The sequence below is a fragment of the Mastomys coucha genome, unplaced genomic scaffold (assembly GCF_008632895.1).
Source record: "Mastomys coucha isolate ucsf_1 unplaced genomic scaffold, UCSF_Mcou_1 pScaffold22, whole genome shotgun sequence".
In the NCBI taxonomy this organism is placed as follows: Eukaryota; Metazoa; Chordata; class Mammalia; order Rodentia; family Muridae; genus Mastomys; species Mastomys coucha.
In genome coordinates this window covers 98,169,778-98,186,801 of record NW_022196905.1, presented here as the reverse complement: position 1 = coordinate 98,186,801, position 17,024 = coordinate 98,169,778, and the positions used below count along the sequence as shown (strand labels likewise).

The 17,024-nt window shown below is 43.6% G+C and overlaps 1 protein-coding gene across 1 annotated transcript in view; it reads right to left on the bottom strand.

Moving 5' to 3' along the window:
- Positions 1-629: 629 nt before the first annotated feature.
- The window catches only part of Lrrc8c (leucine rich repeat containing 8 VRAC subunit C), a 99,271-nt gene continuing 82,876 nt past the window's right edge, over positions 630-17,024 (bottom strand). Inside the window, exon 4 of the mRNA XM_031337076.1 lies at positions 630-7,186. Coding sequence (XP_031192936.1) covers positions 4,913-7,186 — 2,274 coding nt within the window. The 3' untranslated portion in view covers positions 630-4,912. The remainder of the gene's footprint in view (positions 7,187-17,024) is intronic.

The window sequence follows — 17,024 nt, the reverse complement described above, 5'->3', positions numbered from 1 at the left end:
GCCTATGCAACAGTATATAAAATTGTCTTGTCGTGGCCCTCTGTGAAGTGCGTTTACTTAGGGCAGTGGTTCTCAACCTTGCTAATGCTGTGACCCTTTAACACAGTCCATCATGTTGTGGTGACTCCCAACCATAGAATTAATTTTATTGTTATTTCATAACTGTAATTTTGCTGCTGTTATGAATCATAACGTAAATATTTTTGGAGGTAGAGGTTTGCCAATATTTTGGAGATAGAGCTATTTGAGACCCACAGGCCGAGAACTGCTGAATTAGAGGATGCTTCCCTGGCTGCACAGGATCGTTCTGACTCCTTTAAGTAACTACCATAACTGTCATAATGAAGGTTGACCTGGATAGCCATTGTACACTCTGATTTGGCAAACGTACAAAAACTGTACTCCAGATTATACATTAACTCAGTAATTACACAAATGAAACTCCAGGGACACCTTAGGTAGATGCAGGACAGTGAATTCAGGAAGGAAACAATTTGTTACAATGATAAAAACTAGCTCCAATGGTGAAGAGCAAATGAGCCTATTTCCTGCAGCCCAGAGAACCTTGGTAATGACTTAAGAACAAAAGATACACATGATTTCTAAAGTAAGAAAGGTGGAGCCCCAAGTTATGTTACAAAAATGACTTTATTTATTTTTGTTCCTATACACTACATAGTGAAATAACATTAAGATGTTTCCTTTCATGAACATGTATTCTGACAAATCAACGATCAGTCCTTTTTCTCCGCAGTCCAAGAAATTTGCCAGCACTCAACAATCTGAATGCACATGAACATAGTAAACAAATGCAAAACAAACACCAGCAAGCACATAAGGCATGGGGTGTCAACCCCAAATTGCCGTGTGGTGGAAGAATGAAGACACAAATGAGTCCACTAGAAACCACACAGGCCAGGTGTGCAGAAACACCTATAATCCAGTGTCCAGGAAGCTGGGGAAAGAGGCTCTCAAGTTTAAGGTCAGCCTGGGTTAAAAAGCAAGACCCTGGCTCAAAAACCAAACCAAACCCTAAATACACAGGGGTTGCTATCTGGTCAGTAAGTCAAACTGCCCAGTGTTATATACGCTTCTGATTAAAAAATAATTCCTTGAGGCAGAGGGAGACTCTCCTCTTTCTCCCTCAGATAATCCTAAGAATGCCATCTTTATTAGTGGGTGACTTTGGCAAGAGGAATGGGAGTGGATACTTATTTGGGGGGCTGCTATAATAATTATCAGAAGATTGAAGACTGAGAACTAAATCTGAAAACTCATGGCGGCTTTAGGTAAGACTAGGATTTCTTACTATGTCTCTAAACAGAAAAGGTGCAAACATCCCATAGACTCTTCTAGAAGTTTCCTCAGTGGTAGCCATTTTGTTCACTTGAGTATGAAGTTCTTGAGATTCTGCCCCAGTGTAAACTCTTTAATGTAGTCTTAATTTACTCTATGAAACACTGAAAAGTTTGCAAGGAACGTGCTAACGAATTGATGAGCCATAAATGTTACTGTTGGAATGCCAATACTGTTGATCAGGTATTTGGTATGAAAATTGGATTAGATCAAAAAACCAAAAAAAAAAAAAAAAAAAAAAAAAAAAAAGAAAAAGAAAAAAAAAAGAAAATTGGATTAGGAAGTAAGATAAATTAAAGCCATAAACCAGTATACTGAAAGAAACAGAACTTCTTTTGTTAAAAACAACAAAACAAAACAAAACAAAACAAAAACAAGGAAGGGCCATGTTTCAGACCCTTCAGAGCAGGGCCTGGAATCAAAATGAACATCATCCTTGGGACAGGGACATTTCCAAAAAAGCGTGAAAAGGCAGGCCTGCTCAGGCCACCCTGGAGACTGTCGGAGCTCATTGTAACAGAAGGGAAGCGCTGGGCCGGCAATTCGAGGAACCTCATGTACACCACACCGTTTATCTCATCAAGAGTTCTGATATTCAAAACAGATCAAATCGTGTAATAAGAAAATACAATTTTGTTCTGAGGTGTTACATTCTTGGGTGTGTTTTTTCCCCTATGATTTAAAATCTATATTAATTAGTTTGTGCGTGTCTTGTGTAGGTGCTCACTCCATGGCACCTGTCAGAGGACAACTTATGGGAGTTGGTTCTCTCCTACTGTGTAGATCCTGAAGAGCAAGCTCAGGACCACAGGCAGATGGCAAATGCTGATCACCCTCAGGGACCTTGCTGGTCCCTTAGGTGGGGTTCTATTAAGACCTTCCAACTAGAGAACCACCCGATGGCTGTTCTGAACTCATTAGTAAATCCGACTTACAGCATGGCCACCTTGAGCTTGAAGCCACCCCTGGAGTTAAGAGTACAGATGGCACATTTGTGATTTACACTGCAGTTTGTTGTGAGTCGGTGGTTGGACAGAGAGCTAATCCTTCTCACCAAGGGCACTTGGAAAACACACACACACACACACACACACACACACACACACACACACACGCACGCACGCACACACACACGCACACGCACACACAGAGAGAGAGAGAGAGAGAGAGAGAGACAGGAGGAGGCAGACAGCCTCTCTGCACTGCCTTAGATCAAAGGGCATTAGAAAAGCCAGCAGTTCAGTTCAGGCACCTGAGTTTCCCATTGGAAGGCTGGATAGTAACTGAAAGCATTTTACTCAAGAATGCGAACAAAAGCTTACTGTATTAAAAAGGTCAAGAATCAGAAAATCCAAACTCTTCAGCGTTTGAGGCTTTGGAAGTTTTATAAAATCTAATAGAAAGATCTATAAATATCTCACTCTTAGTTAAAAGAAAGTCTTGGAGTTATACTGATTTATTGAATATTATTTACAACTCAGGTTGGGAGTCAGCCTGCAAAAATCATTATGAAAATAAATCAAATTATTTGGAAGCTTGATAAAATTGAATTATTTGCAATTTGCTTCAGTTATGAACTCATATGGGATTTTCAGTTAATGCCAGAGAAAGACTTCAGTATAACTATGGTAATTAACTTGAATAGATCCCCTTTGAAGGGTGATGTTAGAAATAACCATGTTTCAACAATTAAAACAGTGCATTCATTGGTTCAATTTACATCCCAACAGCAGTTACTCATGTCCAATAACAGATAATCTGCCTCTAAGTTCTTTAAGACAGAGCTTTTCTGAACATGACACACGATTCATATCATTCAATATTCTAAAATTGAATATTTCTTCATATAAGAAGTATAGCCATAATAGTGCTTCAAAATATTATTACTTTAATTCCAGGTTTAAAGAAATCATGACTGAAACTTTAAACAGAAGACAGAAGCGCTTGCACATGGCTGGCCCTTCACACGGATGTTCCTTTGTGCTTCATCCATTCACAGCCATGAGCCCTATTCCCCTTGTCTATTTTATAGTGTCAGGTCACTAAACTCCAGCATCAGGCACAGCGCTGGACAAGCGCTTTGTCACTGAGCTACGCCCCCACAGCTCTCTATCTTAACTCACACGAGGACCATGTGCTTCCCAGACATGCCTTGTCCATGTCTACATGTCATAAAAAACAGGTCTGGGCAAGGTCATGGGGGCCGAGACAACGTTCTTCAGAGCAGGGCTTCAGAGGTCAAACGGTCTTCCTGCCTTCAGGGTTGCATTCCCTTAGGCCAGCTGGTGGACTACTAGCCTGGATTTTAAGAAAAGAAAGGTAAAGAAAAGCTTTGCCAGCCACCAGGCGGGAGCTATTGCTAAGTGAGAACACTCAAAGGTTAGTCACAGCACCAGGCTAAGTGAGATGCGATCTTTAGCAGAGAGCCCAGAGGTCCCATGCTTGCCGCACTGCCGTCCTCATTGAGGGCAGGCTTGCAGGAAGCAGATGACTATGCTTATGTATACCGTGGGCTGTTTAATTCAGCAGGCACAGGATCTGAGGAAGGGGCGGGGCCTGCGTGGAACATGTCAGCTTTCTAACAGAGGAAGGGGTGGGGCCTGTGTGGAACATGTCAGCTTTCTAACAGTGCCTTAGTAGCAAGATTGTTTTCCGTCAGATGCATATCAAGGCATCAAAAGTGATTAAATTACTCAAAACAGGCTTCTAATTCTATGATTTAAAATTTCATTATCTGCTAGAATATTGAAATAAAATCTAATTTCCCTAGGGTTGTTCAACAGTACCGCATGGCAATACTGAGGTGGATTGGGGGTGTTGGTTGTATTTAATTTTTGATGACATATTTTAAGATGTTGGCAAAAAATACAGATGAGTGAGATAGCAAATGATACATGCACGCAAGAACAGCAACCACAGGGGTTGCTTTCTTTGCCCATTTCAAAAGCCCTTCTGGGGCTAACTAAAACTATTGTTTAGGAAATGATACAATTAACAGTGTCAGAAGCAGGGGCCTTTTCAGGGTAATACTCTGCGACAGCACGCTTGTGTGAGCTCACAGTCTAGAGTTTCCTATAGAGTGGCATCACCTGACCAATGCAGGCAGCGGCTGACAGTAAAATAGCTGGCACACTCCTCGGTAAACATGATGAAACTTGGACGGGTAGAAAAAAAGTAAAGATGGTGTTGGGAAAGTATCTTCACCCATTTAGAATATGCCAACATTCACATGACCTACAATTCCTTTCCTTTTACAAGAATGAACTCAAGTGAGAAAGCAAAACCCAAAGCCAGATGGAACTACCCATTCCTGCTGGCAGAAAGCAGTAACAGATACATGAGCTTCCAGGACAAATAAAACTTTAAAATATTAATATTGAAAAAATACAATTAAATTTTTATTCAAAAATACATACTCCGTACTCAATCTTTGTGTAACATTTTGTCTTGTGTGGAAAAGAAAAAAAAAATATATAGGAAAGGCATTAGGACTACCTAATTCTTTATATTGTATTTGGTAGAAGCATGTTTCAGTCATATTTTGATGAAAAATAAGTTAGTCTGCTTTCATTTGCTCCCGGACATCTGAGGGCAGAGTCTCAAAGAGAGCATCTTCCACAACCAGCCCGGCTCTCTTCAGAGCCCGGCAGTCTCCCAGCTCGGGAGGGAGGACTTCAAAGTGATTGCCTTTGATGTCTAAGTAGGAAAGAAATAGTAAATTTCCAATTTTTGGTGAAAGTACGGAGAGGCTGTTTTTCCCAATCTTCAAAGTTTTAAGTTTCTTGCAGAAGTAGAGTTCATCTGGGAGGCTCTCCACTTTGTTACAAGTGATGGAAAAGTACTGTAAACTTTGCAGAACTCCGATTTCAGGCGGGATGAAGCGGATGTCGTTATAGGACAAGTCCAGGTATCTGATTTTGTTGCACAGGAAGAGGTGGGAGGGAAGCACCTCTACCTTATTGTGGCTGAAAAACAGTCGCTCCAGGCTGGTCAGTTTCTTGATGTGCTCTGGAATGTAAGCAATGCTGTTGTACCACAGTTTGAGCACGGTCAGCTTTCTCAAGTGCTGGAAGCTCACAATCTCCTCTATTGACTTCAGGTTGTTCTCCTTCAGGTCCAGCTCCTGGAGACTGAGCAGGCTGAACACGGCGTGGGGAATGCGTTCCAGGTCGCAGTGGACCAGTTCCAGCTCCGTTAGGTTGGTCATCTTCTTCAGGTTGTTGAGCATCACCAGCTTGGTGCCATCATTGTGGACACACATCTTCTGGAGGTGGCTGGACACATCTACAACAGCCTGAGGGATCTTGGAGACGTTGCTTTTGATGGAAAGGATCTTAAGGCTTTTGAGGTCCCGCAGAGACTCCAGGGTGACATTTTTGGAGATGTCATGACTCAGAGAGCCAACCAGATAGAGCTCTTCCAGGTTCCGGAGGCCATACATCCAGGGGGGCAGCTCCCGCATGTCATCAAATTTGACGCTCAGGACTTTGAGATTCTCCTTCAGGAAAGAGAGTGCGGCACTGTGGATCTTGACTGAGCACTGGTGAAGACAGAGCTCCTGAAGGTTGTCTAGCTGGGCGATGGTGGCAGGGATCATGACATTCTTAATGATCTCCAGCTTCAGAGACTGTAACTCTGTGATTTCAAACACGGTGTCTGGGAGGCCAGACAGCATGATCAGAGGCAGCTCCAGGCGGTTGTGGGCATTTGTCTGCAGCTTCTGCCGCAGTTTGTCCGGGGTCCACTCGTTATTTAAATTGAGTTGTTTTAACTTGTTCTCGCTGACTTCAGACAGGAACACTGCAAACCGCTTGGAATAGAGAGGGTCATACTGGTCTATCATATGGAGCATAAAAGCAAAGTCATTTTTCACATCTGGAATGTCATCGATTCCAGTCTCCTGCCGGACATACTCAAAAGAATATTCCCTCAGAGAACGGTAGAAAAGCCAGTATAAGGTATAAAGGCACGTCAAGCCATAGATGCTTACAAAGCACAGGTAGCAAAAGGAGAGCTTAGAGAACAAATGAGCCATAGTGTGATTGCAAGAAAAGTTCTTATAACCCGTCATGTCCTGGATGTCCACATTACAGTCCACTGTGAACTGGACTTTGGAAACCAGGGCACTGTTGTAGGCAATGATGATTAGGAATTTGATAACCTTAAGCACAGTCTGTCGCACGTACATGGCATACAGGATATCACCTTCTTCCACATGCAGTCTAAACTTCTTTACCTTCTCAAACAAGGCCTTGGCCTGCTCGCCTTCCTTCTTGTCCAGAGCCCCCGCAGTAGATTTGTCAACTACGAACTTCTCAGGAATTGACTTGAGAGACTGGGACTTGACCAAGCTGCCCTCGGGACCAGACTGGATGGTGCTGGACCTGTTCATGTTGTTCTTTCTATTGTCCTTCTCTTCTGAGTCCTCGCCAGACACTTCGGAGAGAGCCCGTGTGGTCCATGGGGAGTCAAAGCACTTCCCCAGGATGGAGATGAAGTGTTCTATTTTGGAACTGGATCCAGGGAATTTGAACCAGAAGTTGCTGCAGAGCATGAAGACCAGGGTGTGGATGAGCACGAGGTACGGGAAGTACTTGGCATACCAGTGGAGGGCTCGCTCGTAGCACATCTGGTTGATGAAACTGTACTGCTGAAGATCCAGGTCTGTCTTCAGTCCCTTCATCTCCACAGTCGCGGGGTTGGTGGGAGAGGGTTTAGGTGGGGGCAGTGGGGTGGTACTGATAACTGCCTGGGTGACATTGGAAAGGGAAGAGTGGTTCTGAGCAGGCTGCACTCTTTTTGGAAGGCAGATGATCTTGTCTTGCATGACCTGAAACACAGAAATAATAGTTTCAAATTATATTACCCAAAGAGCTCTTGTAATGTCATTAGTGCCAAGAAAGTAGCAATAACATCCAATAAATGTCCATTTCCTCTGCCTGGAGAACATAACATTCGACTCCAGTACCAAGACTTTATTCTTAGCTCATGTTATGGAAAAATGAAATATCTGATTTTGTTTACTGCATTAGGGACTGAACACAAAGCAGCAGCATTGTCAGGACATGGAACATGTCATAGCGATGAGAGTATTTAGGGAATATTCAGTATTTTTGATATCTGTATTTCTTCACTGCAGTGAGAATCAGTACATGTCCTTATGGGAAGCTGCCGGTTCTGGATCTCGTCTTCACTTGTGAGAGAATTGTAAAGGAAGGATGGAAAGAAGAAATGTGGAAGTAATTCCTGGTCCTCCTGTTTACCCCTCTCCTCCACCCACATGGTGCACTACATGCATGATTAACATAACTGGCTTTTGAGCTCTCAAGGAAGCTTCCCAAGTTCTTTAGAGCTGAGAGAACACAAACAAGGCCCAAGAGCAAAGCATTCATGTGTTAATTTGCTGCCTTGGAGAGCAACCTTGAGCTCTTCAGCTGCCCTACCAAGCTCGCTGAGAAGACTGTCAAGTAAGAGCGCAGAGCAGCTCTGAGGAGTGCAATACAGAAGAGACAGGGTGGGACCTGTCTGGGATGAGGCAAGATACTGCTTGAATCAAATTAGAGAAGTCACCCTCACAAAGACCTGGAACAATATGGGCAACAGCCCAGAAGATGAACAGCAACCAAAGAGCACAGAGTATTAAGAATGAGTGATAGTGAATGAAATTAATAGTAAGTTTTGGTGAATGAAATTAACAATAAGCTTTGACAAATGAAACTAATAATGAGGTAAAGTCGGTTTGGGGCTGTGTGATGGGGGTAAAGTCACTTGCTGGTAAACCTGCTGTCTGGAACTTCAGCCCAGAGACCCACATGGTAGAAGGAAAGAACTGATCTCCATGTGTGCACACAAATGAATAAATGTAAAAAGGAGAAAATGGAGCAAATCAGTTTGCATCTCTAGAAGGCCAGCGTTTGGCAGTTAAGCAAGAGTAAGAGTCTCCTGACAGCCAAAATCTTTGCACTGATTACAGAGGCAGAAGCTGAACACATTGTGCAGCACAGTGTGTGACTACGAGCAGGTGACAGGGCACAGGTAGCCCACTGACAGAGCCTCTAAGCTGAAATCCAGCTGAAGCAACCAAGGCTTAGGAAAGCACATGCTGCCCAGGTGAGAGACACCCAGGGCCACCAGGGTCACTTGCTGAGAGACACCCAGAGCCATCGCCAGTCCGCCTACATCTGGTGGTCTCAGTGTGGCAGTGGTAACACCTCCTCCACCTCTTCTAGGTGTGAGAATGATGATGATGATGATGATGATGATGATGATGATGATGATGATGGCAAAGACTACAGCAGCACAGGTAATACTGTGTCACCCAGGCTGGCTTCAAACACCCCATGTAACGGAAAATGACTCTAAACTCCTGTTCTTCTCGATTCTACCCTGAAAGCGCTGGGATTACCAATGTGTGTCGCCACGCTTGGTTTAATCATCACCTTAATCTGATAAGGAAGCATACTTATGATTCCCATTGTATAGTTCTAGAGACCAAGGCATTAAATCAAGTGACTAAACTGAACTCATATATCCCAAGACCCAGAGTCCTTTTCTTATTTTATATAACTGGTACATCTGAATAGGTCTTTTTTTTTTTATTCTTTTTTTTTTAAAAAAACATCTTTTAAAAGGTATATTTAAAATTTTTTTATATGTATTTGTGTGTTTGTGTGTGTGTGTGTGTGTGTGTGTGTGTGTGTATGTTACATATGTTTAGATGCAACAGAGGCCAGGAGAAGGAGGCATCACATCCCTAGAGCTAGAGTTACAGGCGTGTGGTGAACAGCCCAATATGGGTGTTGGAAGACAGGATCCTCTGGAGGAGCAACAAGCACTCTTAGCAGCAGAGCCATCTACTCAGCAACCTCCTTTTTTTTTTAAACTAAAAATTATTTTTTATTCTTTCCCAGTGAATTTTATGTTTTCCACCTCGTGCTACCTTATCTGACCCCTCCCTCTTGCTGAAAACTTTCTTTTTCCTAACAAATGCTGACCCCAATTTTAAAGTCTTTCATGTGTGGCAGCTGGAGCATGGTGCTCTTTCTGGAGGAATAGCAGAATACATTGGTGAATTTTACAATTGTGTAGAAAGTAACTTCCCTTCTACATTTGAAAACACGATTTCATTTTCTCCTGATTATTTGCTGGCAAGCTGCCCGCTGCCAATTAACTAATTGAGTTGTTTAGTGAGTAATATCTCTCTCTCTCTCTCTCTCTCTCTCTCTCTCTCTCTCTCTCTCTCTCTTTCTCTCTCTTCCCCTCCTTTCCCCCCCACCCCAGCACCCCCTCTCTCTGGCAGCTGTTAAGACTTTACTGTGAACCCTGGATTTTCTCTTGTCTTTTTAATTTTAGATACATGCAGATCATCCCTGCTTCAAACTTGGCTCAAAGGACTTTTTAGAAAGTATCTTCCAAAGCTACACCACGCGGCTCCAGTCTTTTCTTCCCAGGGACATGAGCTCCTTTCTTTTCGTCCCTCCTCCCCTGTACTCTGCAGTCCTCCCCTCTCCCTTTCCAGATCTGGGTGAACACAGACCTCACTTCTAATGAATATTTGGGCAGCTGGGGGCAGGGCATATGCTTTTATCAGCTCTTTTTTTTTAAATTAGTTTTTATTTTATATGTATAAAATAAATACCTGCCCGCATGTCTATACATCCTGTTTGCGTCCGGTGTCTAAGGAAGCCAGAGGCAGAGGCACTGGTTCACTGGGACAGTTGTGACCTGCCATGTGGGTGCCAGGAATTGATGTGCTCTTATAACTACTGAGCCATGTCTCCAGCCTTCAGCTAATGTTTTAAAGTTCACTTTTGTAGGTGTTGGTTTGGGGGTTGTGGGTTGAAGGCAGCCTGCACACCGTCTCACTTCCCATTCCCCACCAACTTTTGGTTTTCAAGATTTCTACTTGTCCCCTATCTATCCACTCCCTTCGCAGCTATCCATTGTTTCAGAACATGATCTGACCAATGTTAGCTTTTCTTAAAAGAATTTTTTTCCATTTCCTTTGGAGGCAAGGAGTCAGTGCCAGCTGACCTCAAACTCATGGTAATCCTCCTCCCTTGCCATCTGGGATCATATGTGTGTCCAACCCAGCTTGAGCTCAACATTTTTTTTTTCCAGTTTTCTTCACCCATTCTGGGGAAGGTGCCTTTGCACTGGGGCATGAGTTTCCTTTGCCTACCAGTGCTTTTGTGATTTCTGCGTCCACCTGGCCCTGGGGCCATCCCTGGGCCTTCTCACAGAGCCTGGTGGTTCACTGGGGTGTTGTCAGCTGCTAGGCCTAACTGGAGACCAAGAGCTGGCTGAGTGGAGCTTGCTCATTCCGGGAGGAACCCTAGGGCTGTCCCTCGAGGAACTAGCATCTGGCCAGTTACTGTTCTTTCCAGATCCTTCTGGGAATAGAAGCTTTGGCTTAAAAGAGTGACCAGACTCCAGGCTCTTATCTCGCTTGGAGCCTTTCTAGTTCCCTTTCCTGGCAGGAGCCAAGGTCCTGTCTGGTGTGTTCAGTTTTGGAAGAAAGCCTGGTAGTTGATTTAGCCCACTCAGTGTTCTGATCCCGCTCCAAGGACACGATTGTCTGGGTTTGCAGCCCACCTGTGGGCTTCGCTATCTTATCCATCATGACTCTGCATATAAATGGGGTGTTTTGAAGTCCAGCATTTTAGAAGGTTTTCCACAAGCATGTGTATATATTACTAACAAAGGTAGACAAGATACAGCGCTCACTCTCAATTCTGATGTATTCCTTAGTCTGTCTTTTGACAGGGCTTTACATTGGTTACGATGTTGCTGCTCAATTTGATTACAGCAGATTTTCTTTCTTTTTTTTCAAGACAAAGTTTCTCTGTATAACATCACTGGCTGTCCTGGAATTCCCTCTGTAGACCAAGCTAGCCTGAAACTCAGAGATTTACCTACTTTTGTCCCCCCCCCCCCCCCCCCGAGTTCTGTGCTACCATCACCAGAACAGGCAGATTTTTTTTGTGATGTTAATAGCCTTTATTTTTTAATTAATTATTTTATTTATTTATATTCCAACCGTTGCCTCCTTGCCAGTGGCCCCCCACCAGTTCTTTACCTCATCCCCCTCCCCCTTGCCTCTGAGAAGGTGCTTCCCCCCACCCCCCCCTCCGCGGGGCATCAAGTCTCTGGAGGGTCAAGTGCATCTTCTCCCTCTGCGGCCAGACCAGGCAGTCCTCTGCTATATATGTGCTGGGGCCTTGGACCAGCTCATGTATGCTGCTAAGGCAGATTTTTAAAATGAATATTTTTTTGTTGGTAATTTCATACACATACACAATGTGTCTTAACCATATCCAACACGAATCTTCTCTCTCACTTCCCAATTCTTCCCTCCCATTATTATGTCTCTTTTCATTTTAAATAATACTCTGGGTCCAATTAGTGATGCCTGAATGCCCTTAGGTGTGGGACACCCACTGGAGCATGACAAGTGACTACAGAGCACATTCCTGAAGAAAAATGACTCCCCTCCTTTTTTAATAGTATAAAATAGAGTTTATTCAGGGCATGGGAAGGGGAGTTAAGAGAGTAGGAGAGAGAGAGAGAGAGAGAGAGAGAGGAAGGAGGAGAAGAAAAAGGAGCAGAAGAAGAAGGAGGAGGAGAAGGAGGAGGAAGAGGAGGAGGAGGAGGAAGCCGGGCGGTGGTGGCGCACGCCTTTAATCCCAACACTTAGGAGGCAGAGGCAGGTGGGTTTCTGAGTTCGAGGCCAGCCTGGTCTACAGAGTGAGTTCCAGGACAGCCAGGGCTATACAGAGAAACCCTGTCTCAAAAACCCAAAAAGAAGAGGAAGAGGAGGAAGAAGAGGAAGAAGGATAAGGAGAAGAAGAGGAAGAGGAGGAGGAAGAGGAGGAGAAGGAGGAGGAGAGGCCAGCCATGTGCATATGGAGAGAGAGGGGGGATTACTCCACCCGCTTTTCACACTGGAGCTCTTCCTTAGGCAGCAGCTGTGCATTTATGAATGCCATGGCCACGTCACAGTTGACAGACAGCATCTCGAGGCCCCCTCCCTATCCTCTGGCTCTTACATTCTGTCTGTCCTTCTTTTGTAATCCACAAGCTGTTGGTCAGGGGGATTGATACAGATGCCCTATTTAGGACTTATTCTCAGCACTTGGACAAGTTAAGAGACAAGTTAAGACTGTTGCTACTGGGTAGGTATTTCTTTTGAGAATGGTTCTCATTGTGTCCCAGATACATGGCCTTGGAGTAGCTGATGGCGACCTTGAACTTATGATCTTCCTGCCTCTACCTTCAAAGTGCTGAGGCATGTACTTGGTTTGGTCAAAGCACCTAGGGCTTTGTGCATGCTAGGCAAGGGCTCTACCAAGTGAGCTACAGTTCCAGTGCAGCCATGGCAGATTGAATCCAAACTGGGAGAATAGACCAATGAAAAAAGCCGGCAAAGCATATCGAAGATACTCAGCCTTTAATGGAAAGAGGTGACTTGGCAGTTTAAGTTCACTTTGGCCAGAGCCAAGAAACACAGATTCATTACAATGTTAATGTCTTGACAAACCTTGATATTAAATATACACATGTTTTAACTCTTTCATCCTCCACTTACTTCGCAGAGATGCGTCAGCTGGTACTACATGCTATACCCTAAAGCACTGATAACCAGAGGTGCCCCAAATCAGACAGAGCAACTCAAGTTATTTCTGCTGTGTTACGAAGGAGTGAGAACTACTTCCCTAAGTTGTATTTTCTATGGGTTGTTCAGAGAGGAAGTTCCTTTATCATCCAAAGCCTACCAAGTATCTGCTCTAGGGTACAGTGTAGCAAAAGCAGAAACACCTCTGCACCCTGCTCTGCAGCCTTTGTTAGAGGTGTAAAAGACCATAGGAAGTTGGTAAGAATACAAATGAGGTAGCATGCCTTCCATGGCAGTGGTATAGGAAGCACAGTGAGATCCTGGGCATGACGAGACAGGGGAGGCTCCAGGGAGGAGGTACAACTGTATTGATTGGGTCCTGAAGCCTCTAGACTTGGATAGGCCATTGGGGAATGGATGGTGGGAACCTACACAGCAGGTTCCAGAGACAGGAACAAAAGGTGACACTGGGTGAAAGTGAAAACCGCTAGGGAGGCAGACTGTGCGTCTTTACTTACTTCTCCTGGGCAGAGGGATAAACCAGGAGGGAAGTAACTCCCGTGCCCCTGAGGTATGGGTCAATGGGAGCAACCTTGAGTTCAGTCTCCCCGAAGCCAGATCCAAGAGGACAAGGAACCACAGGCAGCAGGCACCTGTTTTGCTTTTGTGGCAGAAGGACTAATTCAGAAAATGCCAACTTTGTTTCAAGGTTACTGGAAATGTTTTAAGTATCATAAAACCTTTCAGAGAATGAGAAGAAATTAAAAGGTCAGGGCAGATAGTGCTGAAGGAATGAACACTTGGGGCTTAGCAAACGTCTTATTCATAAGCCTGCTATCCTCTAAACCCAGCCTTGTGTATCTGGGGACAATTACTCCAGGGCACAAAAATAGACATCCGTGAGAACCGATTGCTGCATCACAGTCACCAGGACAAACAAGGTCTTTGTCTCCAGAGGAAATGGGAAAGCAAAACTGTGTGGTGCCATTGCTTCCTGCCTGTGTGCACAAGTATCCCCCTCTGTTATTTAAATGACTTGATTGTTTTTTTTGTTTTTGTTTTTTCAAGTCAAGATTTCTCTGTATAGCCCTGGCTGTCCTGGAACTCACTCTGTAGACCAGGCTGGTTTGAACTCAGAAATCTGCCTGCCTCTACCTACCAAGTACTGGGATTAAAAGTATGTGCCACCACTGCCCGTATTTTTTTTTTTTTTTTTTTTTTAAGAAAAGTCTTAGACTGACAGCAGAATAAAGAGGAAGGTACAGTGATATCCCATAAGCCTCTCCTTCATAGGTACGTAGTCTCCTTTACCAGCATCCCTAATGATGGTACCCTATAACAATGTACAAGAAGAATCTAAATTGACATGGCTTACCAAAATCCACAGTCATCTTGGATGAGTTCTCACTTGTTCTTGAGTATCTACAGGTCTGGCCACTCTTCAACCTATTCATCACTATGGTACCCTGCAGAGCTGTCTCACTGCCCTACAAGCCTTCTGTGTTTAGCCTATCCATGCTCAGTCTTTCCAGAATTCTGCCCTCAACTTCTGCCATGGGTGAATACGTTTGGCCCACGGAATGGTTCTATTGGGAAGTGTGGCCTTGTTGGAGGAGGTGTGTCACTCTGGGCGTGGGCTTTAAGATCCTCATCCTAGCTGCCTGGAAACCAGTCTTTCACTAGCAGCCTTCAGTTGAAGATGTAGAACTGTCAGCTCTGCCTGCATCATGCCTGCCTGGATGCTGCCGTGCTCCCACTTTGATGATAATGGATTGAACTTCTGAACCTGTAAGCCAGCCCCAATTAAATGTTGTACTTTATAAGAGTTGTCTTGGTCATGGTGTCTGTTCACAGCAGTAAAACCCTAACTAAGACAACCCCAAGCACTGGTATTTCTACCCTCTTTACAGTTTTTTGCCTTTTCCAGAATGTTCCAGTTAAATCAGATACCATGTAGTCTTTCTGGGCTGACTCCTGGCACTTCCTGCTACTGAGTTTCTTCAGGTGCCTCTGAGTGTTTTTGCAGCCTGCTCAGTTTCTCCCTAACTGTGCTACATAATAACCAACTGTCTAGATTCCCTCTTAATGATGGTGTTTAGAACTTATGGAATGGCTAGGCAACAGCATAAAGTCCATGGAGAAAATTTAGACCCATAGAATCAAAAGAGGGAAAAAAGTCTCAAGCAAACTGTGAGAGTTTAACTGGTTGTTTAATAACTGTAAGTACCAGCTAGGGCTGAAGCATACTGTCAGAGGCCCTATTTATCAGCACGTACAAGCTCATGGCTGTGGTATTTTGGAACATGCAAGCACATACCCACAAGAACTGAGCAAAAAGTTTGTCTTTATTAGTTGTAAGAAGAAACAAGGCAAAATGTCCCCTCCTCCTCCAGTCACTGGACAATAAATACTCTGTTGTCTGGATTGTGTCTTTTTAGTGAGGATGCTCAAAACTTACAAGATGGTCAGTAAGTAATGAGTACAGAAATGAAGTTTTATGTGTAGAGAATCAAAAGACAGAAAAATCAACGATGCAGAGTTATCAACATAACATCATGCACACCCCAGCTCCCAGTTATCAGCATCACAGAGCAGAGCGCTGGTTACTTGATGGACCCACAACCCACACTGCTCAGGTCAAGGAATTTGTGTTCTTGAGGGTAGAAAGAAGAACTCTCAAAACGACTGTACAGAAACCAGGCTCTTTCTCAGTGTGAAGAAGGTAACATAGATATTGTATATGTGGGAACTTTCTCAATGGTAGAAGGTAACTACCATTAGTTAGTATATATACTAACATATATTCTACATGTTTCACAGAAACTAGACATCAGGCATATCTTGTGAATATAAATCAACAGAAAGGTTTTGTTTGTTTGTTTGTTTTTGCTTTTGTTTTTGGCTTGAGGAATATGAGACACCACTGGTGTCTTTATTATACAGACCAAGTGAATGCCTAGACACTGTAAGTCCTCAGAGACAGGCACCATGGCCTGATGTCAGGGTGGCACACATTAGCAACAGTGAACATCAGATAGACACTGTCTTTCCTCAAGGATAACAAGTCTCAGAAGTACATGCATGCCTATAATCAGATGCCATAAACATCTGGAAGCATCTGGCTGATCGCTACCTACTTCTGCGAGGAAACAGTTTCTTATGTACATTCTCCAAATCGCCAGAGCTAAGTGCTGACTTGAAGATCCAGGGGTTGCCAGAGTAGGGAGGCCATCACATTTACATTAAGCTTGTCTGTTTTGAGATCTCGATCCATAAGCACAATTCTGCCACCACCACAGTCTCCCAAAGCAATGCTTCTGAGAGGGATGACAGGATGATGATGTGTACCATTACCATGTGATGCTGCTAACTCCTGGCTGACCTGGCACTTCCCAGACACCGGGATGCTTTGTTTCCTATATTTTGGTTACACTGATACTGCCCTTCTCCTTCTGCTGAAGAACACAGCTCCACAGCAAGCAAGGGATTAGAGGGACTGAAAACGGAGGCTGAGTACAGCAAGCAGATCAGTGAATTATCAGAGCCACGAAAAAGTAAGATTTTTAGTGGGAAGCATCTATTTCAAAGTTAAAGAAACATGGGAAAATGCCGTGGATATAAAACTTCCAGTTAAACCTTAGGGATATATACTGCCTAACAGTTTAAAGAAACATGGGAAAATACTGTGGATATAAAAACCTCCGGATAAACCTTAGGGATATATACTGTTTAACAGTTTATTTGGTTTATGTCCTTGATAAATTTGAAATATTTATCTACAACTATGCCCTTGAAATTATACAGGAAAGGCTATTTCTGACATGATGTGCAAGAACAAGTGCCCTCTCATTTAGCAGCTATGGGTTGCTGATGTCTATTAGTAGGAATACAACTAGAGAAACTGGAAATGTTTAAGGAAAAAAAAATCAAAAATCTTCTGGCTTAGTCACAATGTATTAACAGCACCAAGGACTCAATACTAGAAACATCCAAATAAATAAGTAAATAAATAAATAAATAAGAAAACCATTCTAGAAGGATTTTTATTTCTTAT